The sequence below is a fragment of the Manacus vitellinus genome, unplaced genomic scaffold (assembly GCF_001715985.3).
Source record: "Manacus vitellinus isolate BGI_N305 unplaced genomic scaffold, ASM171598v3 scaffold_10_pilon, whole genome shotgun sequence".
Taxonomy (NCBI): domain Eukaryota; kingdom Metazoa; phylum Chordata; class Aves; order Passeriformes; family Pipridae; genus Manacus; species Manacus vitellinus.
This window is the reverse complement of record NW_021938838.1, coordinates 13,829,993-13,845,531: the sequence shown is the minus strand read 5'-3', so window position 1 is coordinate 13,845,531 and position 15,539 is coordinate 13,829,993. Positions and strand designations below refer to the sequence as shown.

At 42.4% G+C, this 15,539-nt stretch overlaps 1 protein-coding gene across 1 annotated transcript in view; it reads right to left on the bottom strand.

Moving 5' to 3' along the window:
• Positions 1-14,421, bottom strand: part of LPCAT2 (lysophosphatidylcholine acyltransferase 2) — a 31,575-nt gene extending 17,154 nt beyond the window's left edge. Inside the window, 8 exon segments of the mRNA XM_018085071.2 lie at positions 1,100-1,134; positions 2,334-2,392; positions 3,345-3,405; positions 5,792-5,904; positions 7,177-7,394; positions 8,359-8,498; positions 14,315-14,361; positions 14,364-14,421. Of these exon segments, the coding sequence (XP_017940560.2) occupies positions 1,100-1,134; positions 2,334-2,392; positions 3,345-3,405; positions 5,792-5,904; positions 7,177-7,394; positions 8,359-8,498; positions 14,315-14,361; positions 14,364-14,421 (731 nt within the window).
• Between the last annotated feature and the right edge of the window lie 1,118 nt (positions 14,422-15,539).

Below are 15,539 nucleotides of genomic sequence, written 5' to 3'. Positions count from 1 at the left end.
ACACAGCTCCATTTAAACTTCCAGTGTAAATCCTTTATAAAGGAAATCTGTAGTATGTCCTGTATTTGCAGTGTTCATTACTCTCAGTATGCTGATAAATATAACAGCAGTAATAATAACAGCAAAAGATTCTTGGGAAACTGAAATGAACATTTTCATCGTGTCCATTCTGGAAGTGTGCAGCTGTTAGGATTAACTAATGATAGCTTAAAAGGTGCTTGTGGTCTACTCCACTAGTTCAGACATGTTTCAGAATTAGTTGCCTTAAAAATGTTACTCACTTAGTAAATCAGTACTACTGTACTTAGATATATTACATATTCCACATGAAAATTTGGTATATGGATACTGCAAATGCACATTTGAATGAATGTTTGTAAGGTGAAAAGTAATTCCCAAACATATTTTCAGTACAGTTGTGAAGTTTTTTTAATACTTTAGTAGTTTTTTAGCATATTAGAAGGCCACCTGTGTTGAGAAATAAACACAGATCCACTGCCTGATTTATTAAAGTATTTTTCATTATTTGAATGTCAAATAATATACACAGAGCCTTTTCACTGAGATCTTAAAACAATTGCTTTTCTTGAGTCTGTCAAAAATAAAAGTCTGAAGAGGAATCCTTGATGTTTCAATGGGGAATTATGGGGAAAATGAATACTTATTTTGCCCATCTTCATTTACTCTCATATGACAGCAAATGATATGGAGGAATGAATAAACTGAAATAACATTTATTTTTTCTTGTTTGTATACCATATAGGAATCTGTAAGCACCTATGGGTTTTGATGACTATGAGTGTTTCCCAAAGAAAAAAAAGAATTTAAATCTTTTGCTCCAGTGCAACATGCAAAACAGGAGAAAATTAGAAAAAAAAGGTTGTCAGAGCAGGAAATAATGCTTTCCTTTGCAAACCCTTTCCCTGGCCATTCAGATATGAAACCTACTGCATGAGAGCATTATCCCCAAGTATTTCCCCCTCATAAAAACAGGTCTAGAAGAACATGTGTCTCAGCTCAGCAGAATCTGTTTGGCAGAATGTTTAGGAACAGGAGCAAAAATTCTGTATGTAATTTTCAATAGGATTAAGAAACTTACAATGAATAGCCCTGCCATGTCCAGGTCACAGTATCCTAAGGAAAAAACAAACCACAGAAACGTATGACAGAACCAGATGCAAGTTAGAGAGCAGATAAGTTACAATTTAAAACAGGTACGAGTTTAGTAAAAGCGGATGATGGTTTCATAGTCCTGTAGTGAAAATAAATACAGGTGTTATGGCAAATAGGATTCCTTGCTTTAAAAATTTGGAAATAAGCATGGCAGACTTTTATCAACAATTGGGAATAACGTTTACACAGTTACTTAGATATTGTAAATCATTCACTCTGATCCAAACAGCAGAAAGTGGGAAACAAAAACACTGGTAAGACTTTTTAAGTGAGCTTCACCAGTCCCTTTAGAAAGGCACCCTCATTAATATGTCTGATTTAGGTTTTAAGGACATTTCTGCATAATCTATCATGCTTTTTCTTTGCTTTTTTTGCTTTCCTTTTTTTTTCTCACTCTATTACTTTTATACATAATTTTTACAATATATACTGTCAGAACCTTAAATCCTATCAGTGAATGTGGTACCAATCCCCTCGAGTGGTTTACTTTTGAAATTCATTTGTAAAAGTATTATACAAAGGAATTTTCATAACTAACAATAACAGCAATTATGTTTTTAATCCTAAAAAACATTATGAATTAAAAGTTTGGTCTTTTCTGGATTGGTTGGATGACCAGATAATTAAAAAAAAGTTAAAAAGGTCCCAGACTTACACATGTCAGTGAAGCAGAGCCACACAAGGACTGCTGCATGAAAAGAAAATCTGCAAAGCTGCCCTCCTGAGGTACCTGAAGGAAGGGTGTTGGATGTTCAGGGATCAGCTTTGCTCTTGTTCAGAAACTTTGAAAGTCCCTTTGCAGTAAGACTATCTTGAGCTTAAACAAAAAGGATGACTAGTAGGGAAATTGTGTCCATTTTAGACCGCGAAGTACAGACTCTGTGGCACTGCAGGAAGTTTCTAACTTCTGCTGCAATACTTTCCTGCCTTCCCTCTCCCTTCAGCTGAGAAGCCCAGCAGTAAGTGGTTCACACTCAGAACAGCAACTACACCATGGGGACACTCGGGAAGCCTGGCTGCTTTCAGGAGCTCTTCAATGCTAAAGCTCAGGACAATACATTCTTAGTGACAATGCAAAACATTTATCATGTAAAGTACCATGTAAGTCAGGATTTTGACTTCTGTATTACTGGTTAGTGACAGAAGAATGTTCTGCTTACCAGCTTGTTGGGGTATCGGAGTAACACAGGTTGTACAGGGACTCGTGAAACAAAGGCACCTGCAGCCACAAATTAGAACTGATTGTTATGACTGAGCTTAATGCAGCAATTGAGAGTCTTAAGTGGTTCATTTTAGACCTAGTATCTAGCAGAAGACATTTTTAAAAAGGCAAGGAGAATGAGAAGTATTATTATTCTGGTTTAGGGTTTTTTTTCATTGTTGTTTGGTTTGATTTTTTGTTTGTTTATTTGTTTTTAGATCAGCAGCACAACTAGCAAGGTGTCAGGACAGAAAAGGGTTAGGCTCCATTTCAAGGAGAAAGCTGCCTAAGATTCCTGGATTGTTCAAAGTAATTTTCTGTGTATTATCTCCCCATTGACTGGCATTCATTTCAAAGGATTAGATGCTCACAAGGCTGTTGAGCATTTCCTGACTCCTTCTCTGTTCTGTTATGTTCATAAGTGACAGGGATCTGAGCACACAGCAGTGGTTTGTAACTTTGCTACCTAAACAGTTAAGAAAGGAGAGCAACATGGCTCTAACTGTGCAGCACAACAATCTAGTGATCACTGATGCCATTTTTAACACCTTCCTATGTTAAAAATCTATTGTCCTGGCTCACTGAGCACTAGGCAAAGACATTTCATAACCTGATTGCATGGCAAAATTTACAGGAATCTAAGATTGCACAACTGTAAGCTGAGTTCATACATTCATTTCATAATAATCACAGTTACCTTTATGGGTAAATAAATTAGATGAAAACTGTACCCATGAAAAACCCCAACCAACTAATTATATATGTCATAGATATTTTGCATCCTATACAAATCAGAAAAGTAAGCTGTCTAGTATAAAAGAGGGGGTTTAGTGCTACTGAAACTTTAATAATGTAAGGGATTACTATAGTGCTGTTGTGGATGATGTACCTGCAGAAGTACATCCTTACTACAACTACAAACTAATAATCACAGATTATTTTCCAACAACAATGTGACAAAATATCTCACCTTGTTTAAATGTGATCAGGCAAGATCGGTTTGTGCAGGTGCCTTCTGGGAAAATCAGTATCTTGGATTTAAAGAGAGAGAAATATATATATATATACATCCACATATTTCATGAAAAGATTACACTTTAGCTTCTGTTATGCACAGGCTGACTTTATGCAAGCTCTGTGACCTGTTGTACTGTATCACAAGAATATCATCACTGTTTCAAAAGGAAATGAACAAATAAATGAAGGATGATCACAATATTATTAACCTGGCCCATCTTAATTTGAAAAAAAATGCTTTATAGGAGAGGGGAATGGCCTTTGTCGTACAAAAGACTTTAAGTGTTTCACTTGAAATTTTAGTGTTGGTAATGATAGGAGAATTGCTCCTCTCCTGCTGCCAGCAGCTACTTATATAACTGGGCTGACAGGAAGTGCATGAGGTACTTGAGCATTTACAGGCACAGATGCCATCAACACCAGTGAGATTCCAGCTGGGATGAGATGTCAGCTTGAGCAGCAGCAGCAAAAGGCACAGAGAGTATGTGTGTGTGTCAGTGAGGCAGAGCTCTGGAGGCATCACACCCCACAGCAGCCTCTGAACCTGAATGACTCACACACCCCAGTACCCAGAAGGTTTCTGAACTAGTGCACACGAGGTGCACTGTGAGCTGCAGTGGGACACACTGAATCCAGTCCCCTGTGGAATATGGGAAAGCTCTGTATTTCTCATATCACTACTGGATCATGAGCAGCATTCCAAAAACACCTCAGGACAAAAACTGGTCTGGATTGAGAATGTTCAAGGTGTGCTTCCAATTCAGTCCAAATGAACAGGTCAAGGCTAGATGAGAAAGGGCCTCAGTAGGTCACACCCAAGAGACACAGACTGTTCTAAGGTTATGACAGAGGTAGCTGCACACACTGATTTACAATTAGTCCTCTAGAGATTCTGTCATCAGAAATCATTCACTGGGGCTATGGACACAAACATAGGTATGATTCTGCTTAGCCTATGTCCTAATCCCCAGAAAACAGGTTAGTGACTGATCAAAGAGTAAGTAATCGTTCCCTCCTTCCTCTTTGTTGTGGTACAGGGTTGGAGAAGCCCTAATCAGAACCTCATGCTATTAATAAGGGTGCCTAGCCTTTTGTGTTTGGGTTTTAAGAGGAGGGAAGAGGGAATCCAGCTGCTCTTTCTTTTCTATCATGCTAAGAGAATGCAGCCCAGGCACGCTGAAGATGGTATGACAGACATCATCTTGTGGTCACGTTTCTCAAGAAAAAGAGAAAAAAAAAGAATAGGAGGAAGGTGTGGCCAGGGTACAGGACTAGGAATTACCCAGTGACACCCTCAGTTGTACTGCTGACTCTGTCCTGGAGATTCCCAGATTACTTGACTCATGGACTATTTATGCCATAATATATATGTAGGTTTTATCCCAAGTGCAGCACTGGTGTGGAGCCCATTTCCCTTTCCTCCCCATTCTGCTTTCAGCAAAGATTAGGTCTACCAGGGCATTCATCCATAACAGTTTAGCAAATCTTAAGCATCAGTGTAGTTTGTAAGCACAGTATTAAAAAAAAAAAAAAAAGTCTTCTTAGCTTTGACATGTGAATATTTAAAATCCTCCATATAACTGACAAATTGAAAAAGATAATGGAGGCTCAAACAGTATTTACAGCAGCTTAGAAAAATGCATTTATGAGTCAAATTAATGTAGCCAAAATGCTAAAAAGCTTTTTGTAAGGTGTTTATGAAGTGTCTAAACAATGCCATTACAAAAAAAAACTGGCAAGTGTTGGTCTTCCCTACTTGAATGGTCTCTGTTTCTGGAGACTGTTCAGAAAGTAGAGCAGCAGACAGCAGGTCTAGCTGTCACAGAGATACCTGCTACTGACATCTATTATTTTCACTTGCATCTTTTACTTTTCTTCAAAAGCCGTTCAGTGGAACAACAGTGAAGGAAAAGTTAACATTTCTTACTTAGTCATTTAGGAGGTATCCAGCTATGACTAAAGACACCTTGTGACTTTAGCTACTGAACCAGTCACTTTCAGTTTTTATTTTAAGGAAGTTAACCCTCAAGAAATCAAGAACTAATTCAAAACACAGAGCATGACTTTATACACAAATATGCAGAGGATATCTTTGGAGAAAGGCCTTGTGTCAATGACTATATTTTTTCAGCAGCTTGGCATGACAGTGTATTTGTAGGTTTAGAGCATTATTAACCTAAAGAGCAAACTGAGCTCCACCTCAGCTATTCTCTATGTGAAGAACTGCTGTTTTGAGCTGTCTGTGCTGGAGCTTGGACAGTCTGGGTTACCCATTTCACCAACTGCTCGTCTCCTGACTGTTGTGAGCACAGCTTTCCAACCTGGCTTCTCACCCGTGAGTTGCCTTCAGAATACTGACTCACATCCACCAAGGCAGGTCACCTGCTGTTTATTTATTACCTGTGGCCACTGGCCCCTGGATAATGCCCGTTTAGTTATCTCAGCAACCGTGTTCTTCCGGGAATCAGGGTCTTGACGAGAAACTGCTACAGGCTGAAGGGAACTCAAAATTGCTGGGAAAGAGATAAAAAATATGTGTCTTAAACTGGTGTTGAGAAAACACATGGGTTCAAGGCTTCCTTGTAGCAAAAACTTGTTCTTGTACTAGGAGACAGACTCCACATAAACAACTTTTAGACTAAACTGATAAGAGTATTATTATTCTCCTCCTTCTGTAAAATGGGAAGTAAGACACAGAAGACACAGCTACACTGCCAGCTGAGGAGCTTTACAGTAATTATAAACATCTGAAATTCAGCCAAACACATTCTAATAATATTGCTGTTATTTTTCACTGAGCATTTCCACACAATTCTAAGAGAGGGACCTGACAGGGTCTCTACTCATGGGCCACACTCAGGCCTAACTCATGCAGACTGCACCCAACAAGTAGTTTGAGCCTTCCATTTTCAGTTACATAGTATGCACAACTTCTGTGTTAATTACAGAAAAAACCCCCCTCATTTAATCAGCAGTCTGCATCATAATGAGTGGATCTACTAAAATGTGATGAGACCTGATGAAGAATTATTTTCTATGTCCCAGTCCTGTGCTTTTAAGCTAAAATCCATATATTATCTGTTAGCTAATTTTTTACAAAGACACTTTGCTATGTTGCCTGCTGAGTTTAGTTCTGGGTTACTGTATAGCCAGCAAAAAGTCTACAGCTGATTCCAGCAATAATGCAAACAGAGATTCTTTTTGTGCCAAAAGGAGGAGAAAATAATAGAAGCATGAGTCATCTGATCTTTTCCATTCTCTGCATTTCCTTTTTGAGTAACTCCTCTCTTCTTCCTTCCTGGTCTTGCTCCCATTAAAAAAATCCATAACAGTGCCTGCAAGTTTAAACTTATAAATGTGGTATTTTCCAGATTGCTGTAGTTTGGGTCTATTTTTGAAATAACCTTCACCAATTTGTGTTCTACATTTATGGGCCACACTGTTAAAAGACAGCAGTCAAAAATTTCTTGAGCTACCTACTGGGAGAACTAAAGAGAAAGCTTCTAGCCTGAGTAGTTGTAAAACATGCTTTCAGTATAAAGTCAAGTTTAAAGTGATATTAGATTTCATACCTGAAAAGAAACAGCACACTTCTAGACATATTTACCAATTCAGAAAGATAACGTCACAGGAATTTCACTGGAAATAATTTGTCAGTATCTTTGGAATCTAAGGACTTTAAAGTCTGCCTCTAAATCACTTTAAGAGGTTAAATTTTTGGCCCAGTGTCAAGTTGCTGACTTGTAACTTTTTTGTTTTGCTTTGTTTTTTTCATAAATACTTACTGCCAAATACCGGAGTGGACAGGTTCTCTGCTCTAGACACTATTGATGGCATTCCAGTTAGGGCACAAACAATGGCATCAAAAAAGCTTGAATGAGGAGCTGCAACAAAGATTGGGGCTTCTGGGAGACTTGCTACTTTCCCTTTTACTTTAACCTGGAAACCCATTATGAAGAAGGCGGTTCGAGTTAGGCCTGACAGGGTTGTCCGGATCATCCTCCTTGTAAACAGAAACACAAAAATATCATCCATCTTACAGTCAGTATTTCTTCTGCACTTTAAAAGAAAAGCCCATAACAGATTTCCTAGTTCTAACCAGCACTGGGGCCTGACACAGGGCAGCAGGAAATGCAGGGCTAAAGGGGAAGTAGGGAAGGGAACATCACCTTTTCCTGATGAAACACAAGGCAACGTGCAGCACCTTGTGAAATCCTCCTCCCAGGTACACTATTTCTCTTGCCATACATATCATTGCAGCATAACATTATTGTGAGGGGAGTAATTAGCAGATTCAGTGGGGTTTTTTTGTAAGAACTTAGGTAACTGATATGGTTCTTTTACCAACCATTTTAAACACGTAAGATTAAATGACAGTGTTCCCTTACTGGAACATGTTCCCACCCCAAGGGACATGTTCCTTTCATGGGACTCTCTGTAATCTCTTGGACTTGTAAGAATTCATTTCCTGTGTCTCCTCCTCCTCCTGCAGCTACAGTGCACTGTACCTAAAGGAGAACTTCATTACTCTGAGGTCATAAGCTGAGTGACTGAAACCCAGAACCCACAGAAGCAGCTGTAAAATACCACTTCAAGGGCAATGCAGCTAGCAGAGGAGCTGTCAAAGCTAATTTTGTCATAGCAGAAATTACAAAAGCTACACAGAAACTCAACCCACATAATGTTACCAAATACTTTTCTTAATGAGTTTCTTTTCTCAAATATTTCTATTACTATTATTAGTAAAATAAGTTCTGGCTTACAAACAGCCTATAAAGATTTTTATACAAATCTCTTTTTAGCCTCAAGACAACTGAAAATCTACCTATTTAAAAAGCTCCACTATTGTTGTAAAATACACTCATTAAAAAGCTGCTTCATCTAAACGGGTAAAACTGAGATGTCATTGAGGAATCCTCTTTAATCAAAAGAAGGAGTGAGAGGGAAGAATGCTTTAGACCTTTTACCTTCTCCATCCTTTCAGTGGCACAGATCCTCTTCCACGCTGACAGAACATTGCAATTGATGCAAACAGCCAGGCTAGCAGTAAAATGAATGTGATGCATGTGGCACGGAGGGGTAACAAAATAATCCCCTGCAGAACACTCTGGAAAAGGAGAGGGGAAAAATCTTAAGAAATGGTATCAGCAGGAATGACACTATTTTCTGTGTAGTTACTTTATAAGGACTTTAAAATACTGACATTATTGCTACGTGATTCAGTAAGGAAAGCATTAAAGATTAAAGGTTCTTATGGGAAGTAATTTTTGGTATTTCATTTTCACTTTTGAGTTCCCATTTCAGGTAGAACTGGAATACCTGAGTATTTAGGTTTTTGGCTTGGATGTTGTTAGACACAAAGGGTAAACAACATTTGTTGGCTCTAGTTTATGTTTGGTCTCAGTCTGCAGCACACAACCAGCTTGGATGAGCCTGCCCAGCTGACACATATCTCCACTCCAGAGTCTTCTGCCACTAGCTGCCTGTCTAGAAGCCAAGTGGGATTGTTAAGATGACTAAATTGTATTCTTGCCCTTTCAAATGACAAATCTCATGTTGAGTCACAATATTGCTGAAAGTGATCCTCACTACTGCTTCTGGGAGCTGTGCACACACAACACAACATCATTTCCCCTAGCTGGGACTTAAGCAAAATGGAGTTTTCAGCTGCCCTGGTTGCAAATAATCCTCAAATATCACACTCAGCACCTCTCAAAGGAATTTTTAGCTTGCATTTTTTCATGCACAGCTCCAGAAAACAGGTGTACTGGCACAATGTTGCACCACAGGCAGCTCTGGTGCAGGGAGAAATTCTTAATTGTTTTATCCCAGCACATTAGGTTAGAAACTATATCCTGAAGGTTGGCTTTTATGGTGCAACACATCACTGTGCAGATTGAGCAAGCCCAGGTCTCTGGGAGGCAGGTGAGCTGTGTTAGCAGGTGCAAGTCATAGCTGAGCATTCCTGGTAAACCAGTAAAGGGTTCAACTCCCTTTGGCACCTAATCCAGCTCAGCTCCCACTCACTGATGAGGACCAGCTCGTGTGCAAACATATGCACAAAACAATACATACCCAAACAGAACTGTAATAGTGATTTTTTTTTTTAAATTTATTTGGGCTATGTTTCTAAAAGTCCCCCAAAACTTGCATGAGAGTGTATCATTGGTCACAGACTGACAGCTCTACCATTTCAGATATATGGGAGAAGTTACTGAAGGAGAGTTATGTGAGTTTAACTTCTGCTTGTGAGCTTATGATTTTTTATGCTTTACTATTTTTTAAGAAAGTCTACAACTGAACAACAGTGTTACTTTCTCAAAATCAGACTTTCTAGTCAGCTCTTTAACAATGGCCTCTTACTCTAGAGAAAAAACAAGGTTTTCAATAAGTCAGTTTTACAAAACATTTTGCAACTTCCTAGAGTTGTGATTAATAAGCAACACATTGGATTTTAATTTACATATTTTCTTTAAAAAGGAACAAGTGTTTGTAGTATATTTGGAGAATAAGCATCTTAGTGTATTATTTATCCAATTCCTTGATTTAGTCAGTTGCTTCCAATTTTCCTTTCACCAGCATGATCCTTTCCCTCCCCACCAAATCCCTTCCACCTTCATGTAACATCCTCTTATTGTCCTCTTGTCAATATTCAGGAGAGGCTTTGCCATCTGGCTCTAAACCCTCTGACAAGGATGAGGATTAAAATGAATTTAGGCCCTTGGGACTCAGTTCTGTGACAACAGACCAAACAAGACAGGGGGTACATGTGGATAAGCATGTGAAGCAGGTACACTTTATGTTCTGCAAGCACTGCCATATCATGTGTTTCCAGGAGAGATATGAACACTCAGGTGTGGTTATTTCCTTCTTTTATATAACAGTTGTATATAGCTAGCTATGGAATTTTAACCATAACTTAATGGACAAAAGGAAAAGGACTGCTCTGGATCACGAAATGGGTTTGATAGCTGGGCATAACAGATGTGACCCTGGAGATCTATTGCTCCCACTTGCTCTGGTGCCAGTTGTGGTGAATCTGAAAAAGTCAGGTAGGAAGTTAAACCAACCAAGACTCCTTGCTTCCCTCCCAAAATTAGATGTGTCTTTTTTTCTCTACATGCATCTTCCTGTACTATGATCTATAGTCCCAGTTCAACATTTCAGCTGCATTCAGTTATCCAAAATGGGCAGCATAAGCATAAATCTGTGTGTTTTGAATTAAAGTAACTTTTTTCTTTATGGAAAAAAGAATATATATGCACTGAACTACAGTGAAAAATAAAGGATGCAATAGCAAAAGCAAAACAATTCCTTCCTCAAAACTTTAATAAATTCATTAATCTAGTTCAGGCAGATGCACAGGTGGTACTGATTTGCTGATGCAAGCTATTGGCTTTCTAGGTCAGTGAAATGAGGCAGAGTTGGTTTCTGCTTCATCAGCTACAGACTAGGGTAAGAAAAGGACAGAAAAGAGAAAGGTCAAGGTAGGCTAGAAAAGAGAAAGCATAGGAGAAAAACATACAAAAGAAAATACAGAGTTTAGTAACTACTAAGTAAGATCGGAGCCACTCCAGTTTCTGTGTACAGTAATCACAGAGAGTAATTCTGAGTCATTCAAAGAACCTCTTCCTGCATATTGAATCACCTGTGTACTTTCTGTTTACTGTGTCTGCAGTAACTGCATATCCTGTCACTGCAATTCTTGCAGACAGTCCTGGCAGCCCAGGTCCCACTCCCATAGCTGACTAACCCTTGATCAATACATGGGATTATGCTGTCACTGATGGCAGGAACCTGGGAAGGGGAAAAGCAGGTCTACCAGAAAGCCACAGAATTCAGTTTGAAATTCAGCTGCTGTCAAGTTGTCTAGGAAGCAGCAGCAGAGCAGGTTGGGGACCAGAACAAAGCCCAACTCCAACTGAACTCCTCTGACATCTGTGGTCATATGGACAGTCCCCCACTGCAGCATATGCAGAGCTAGGCAGGGTCTTCTGTGAGTGCCCAGAGGATGTCACAGCTCTCAGGCAGTCTAGCTGCTTGCTTCCAAGCATGGGGTTAAAAATACTGCTTTTAGGATGCTGGTTGTGCCATTACATAGTTGCAGAAATCCACTGAGCATCTCTTCAGAATAAAGCGGAATCCAGTAATGACTTAACTAGAATTTGTGCTTTGCAGTCGCAGTTCAGAAGTTAGGATGGCACGTGAACAATCAGGATGAACAGAACTAAAACTAAAAACCAGAAAAAAATCTCAATGATGAATTGCAGACAACTTCAGTCAGAGGATGGAGACCAGAAGTCTTTGAACAACTGTTTTAAGATCTTGTTTGGCACATGTAGATGTTTAGCACAGCAAAACTGATCTTTGCTTTGCATATTCCAAAGAATGGCAGAAGTCTCCTTGGTTGGTAAACTATCAGCAGTTCAGGGACTGGCAAGAAATTGTAAAATATTCTCACTCCACTTTTCAGTCTGGCTACAACATTTGAAGCTGAATGAAATGCAAACAGCTAGCCTGTCTCACTTTCAAGCACTGTTCCTCAGCCACACAACAGCCTTCACACTGAAGGAGTTCACCAATGTATGGAAATCCTGTTTTGGGGTCCCATAGAGGGTTTTGAAATGGTATGTTTTCATTGGTATATGTTAAAGGAATAGTATAGAATAGGGAGGATATAACTGTCCTTTAACATGCAAGAATGGAGAAACACTACACTTGACATAAATGGAAAGAGAAGGGACACTTCCCTTTTTCGGAATTTATAGTAACACTCTGGTAAAGCCCTGACTCCCAGCTGGTCTGACTGACACTGCTGGGCAGTAGAGAAGCAGACAGGACAAAGCAGTCAGTAGGAAGTATCCCAGTCTTTATGACTGTAGGGGGGAAAGAACAGAAGGGAGCAACCCACAACATGAGAAGGTTCTCTGTCTTGTGATTTTCTGCTTTGCAATTCTGTGACTACTACAGTTTTGCTCCTAAGCTGACTAGCACCAGGCCCTGACCCAGCCAGGTCCTTTTCCTTCCAGGTGCATTATGGAGCTCTGTATGGAATGCATCTTGCTTGAAGACATAATTATATTTTTCAACCCAACCTCCTGAAGGAAAAAAGTAGAATATATTTATTACAGCTAAAACGGTAATTGTAGCTTAAAAATGCAAGCTTTCGAAAGTAGTCTGTGCATCCTCTAGAAAGAACAGCCAGTATGGAAAGCTGTCCATGTCTGGAACCTCATTAAGAAACTGGTTTCCTTACCTCAGGGTTCATGCCTAAAGCTACTGATTCAGATGCACTTGAAGTGTGTTCCAGGCTGCTAGTAAAACATAGGGGATAAAAGGATTTGAAATTGTTTTCCTGGTTTCTCACATTTCCTCCACCCAGTTACCTTCAGGGCAAACATTGTTTATAACTTGAAGAGCTATATGAAACATAAAATATTTAGTTGTACATCAGCCTCAGATATTTACAAGGATCAGCAGAAAATGCTGCAATTCCACTTACATGTTGATGTCCTCATTGTCCTCACTGATATGTCAGTTTATGTTTGGTTCATCAGCTAATTTTTAGAGTCTGTTTTTAAAAATTAAAGCCCAGGAATACTTTCTGCTTTCTTAATTGCATGAGTATCCTGTAAGTCTTGTGTGTGCTTGTACACAAGCCATACTGGGACAGCATTCAGGTCAGATCACCCAATTATGCCAGTCAGTAACCCAGCGGAATTTGTGGACCCTTTTTAGTTGTACAATATATGTATGGAACCAACCTCCCCAACCCCAAATCAGCCTAAAGAAAGCTAAGCATCTGAAACGGGATGACTGAAAAAAAGTTACTTTCTATTTTCATATCAGAGAGAAGTTATCATCTTTATTCTAGAGCTGAAGCACCTGATGTGATGGACTGATGGACAGTATTTCATTCTTGAAACAGGACTCCTGTTTTCTCTAGGAATGATGTTTATTGGCAACGACTGCGCAAATATTTTCAAAAGCTTGTTGTAAATCATGTGCCAAAAGTTTTAAGTCAATCAGCCTCTGCGTGTGTGTGTCGAGCAAGCATTCAGTTTGTGGACTCTGGAGAGTGCTGGCTTGAAGAACTTAATTTCAAAAAACAGTGACTTTTTTTACAAAAGCGCATCTTCGACCGTTTACAAAACTTCTTCATGTATGTGCTCTCTATCTCTAGACTAGATCAGGAAGCAAACTAGAGGGGAAGGAAGTATTCTTAGTCGCTGTCTGCTCGCGGCCAAGCCAGGAGCGGTAGATGTGTGACAGTGTCGGGGTTGCTGCCCTTCCCTGCGGGCTCGGGGGTCGCGGCGGCGCCGGGCCCCGGCAGCGGGACTTCCAAACCGCGACCGCTCACACGGCCGCGTCCTCCCCTCGCAAGGGCGGCTTTGTACGGCGGACAGTGGCCCCCACCCCGTGGAGTGACCTGCACCCCGTGGAGTGACCTCCACCCCGCACCGGGGACAGCCCCGCGATGGGTCGGAGCGCGGAACGCGCCGCTGGTTTAGAGCCGCGCCCGGGCAGCACTGCCGGGGGTGACAGCACGGCCAGGGGTGACCGCACTGCCGGGGGTGCCAGCACTGCCGGGGGGGTGCGGGCACGGCCGGGGGTGACAGCCACTGCCGGGGGTGACAGCACTGCCGGGGGTGACAGCACGGCCGGGGGTGCCAGCACTGCCGGGGGTGACAGCACTCCCGGGGGTGCCGGCACTGCCGGTGTTGCGCGGCACTGCCGGTGTTGCGGGCACTGGCCGAGGCTGACAGCACTGCCGGGGGTGCCAGCACTGCCGGGGGTGACAGCACCGCCGGAGGTGCCGTGCCCGCCCCGCCCGCCGCGCTCCGTTCGCTCAGATGCGCATCCCAGCCCCGGGCAGTCCCGGCCCGGCCCGGAGGCCCTTCCCGCCCGCGCCGCCAGCCTTACCCGCAGCTTGTCGCCGGCGCCGAGGCGGCCCGGGTGCACGAAGGGTTGGGGACGGTGGGCGGGCCGAAGCTCTGCTGCCTGGGCAGCGGCAGCACCCGCGGCGCCATTCTCCGCCGCCATCCCGGGCGGCTGCGCATGAGCCGCCGGCGGCGCCCGGGCCGGCCCTGCCCACGGGCCGCGGGAGCCCGCCTCGGCAGGTGAGCCCGGGCGGGCCGGGACCGGCTGCTCTGCGGGACCGCGGGGCACCCTCGGCTCAGGCGGGGCTGCCCGGCGATCTCTGCCCGCCCCCTGCCCCTGCCCGAGCCCGGTGTGCGGTGCGGTGTCGCTCGGGGATGTTCATAAACACTGGGATCTACGCGAGAGAGGAGAGGGGCGAGCGCAGTCACGGCGCGGGACAGACAGAGGTCGTTTCTAGGAGAATGGTGCATTTCCAGCACTGCATAGGGCTGGTACAGAGCTTGTGGTCCGGAGTAGCTGAGGGCTGTAGATCCGCTGCAGCCGTGCCCTTGCCATCTCTTGCTGCACGCCTGCCCTTAGGGCTGCCACACGAACAGCCTCCGCAGGGCTCGCAGTGCCATAAAACACCGCCCCCGGCGCCTTCTGACAGCCAGCCCGGCAGGGTAAATGCCGCTGCTGCTGGTTTCAGCCCAAAAGGAAGTTCCAGCCTGGCTATATTTAGGAAACAGGCTTTTGGGTTCTCACGGACATCCGCTTCAGTGGTGGGGCTGAGCCACCGGTCTGTGCGTGCAGAGCGCGCTGGTCTAAGAGCTCCGGCCTCCTGCGTGACATTGGTTCAAACACTTTTTGAACCAGAAGAGAAGGAACCAAAGGAGAAAGGTGTTTTTCCCTTTCTCCTTCACACAAAAGTATTAGTACTTCCGGACACAACATTATTCTGCATGTTGCTGGACTATTCATACTACTGTAACAAAAATAATTATAAATGTCTCATAGTTCAGTTCCCACTTTGACGTGTCTGCTTCCACAAAGACATCATCAGCATTAATAAAACTTAATTATGATAAAATTATTATTTGTGTTTTGCAACTGCAGGTGCTTAAGGAGTAATCATGGTGATATATTTTGGCTCACTGAACCCTTGCCTATAATGGAAGCTTGATGAGTGTAGGATTTCCCTTGGCTGGTTTCCAGGGTCTCCCTCTGATTGCCTGTCCTTGCAACCAGCACTGTCCTCTCTAAAACCAGAGAGCTGTGTAAGAACCAG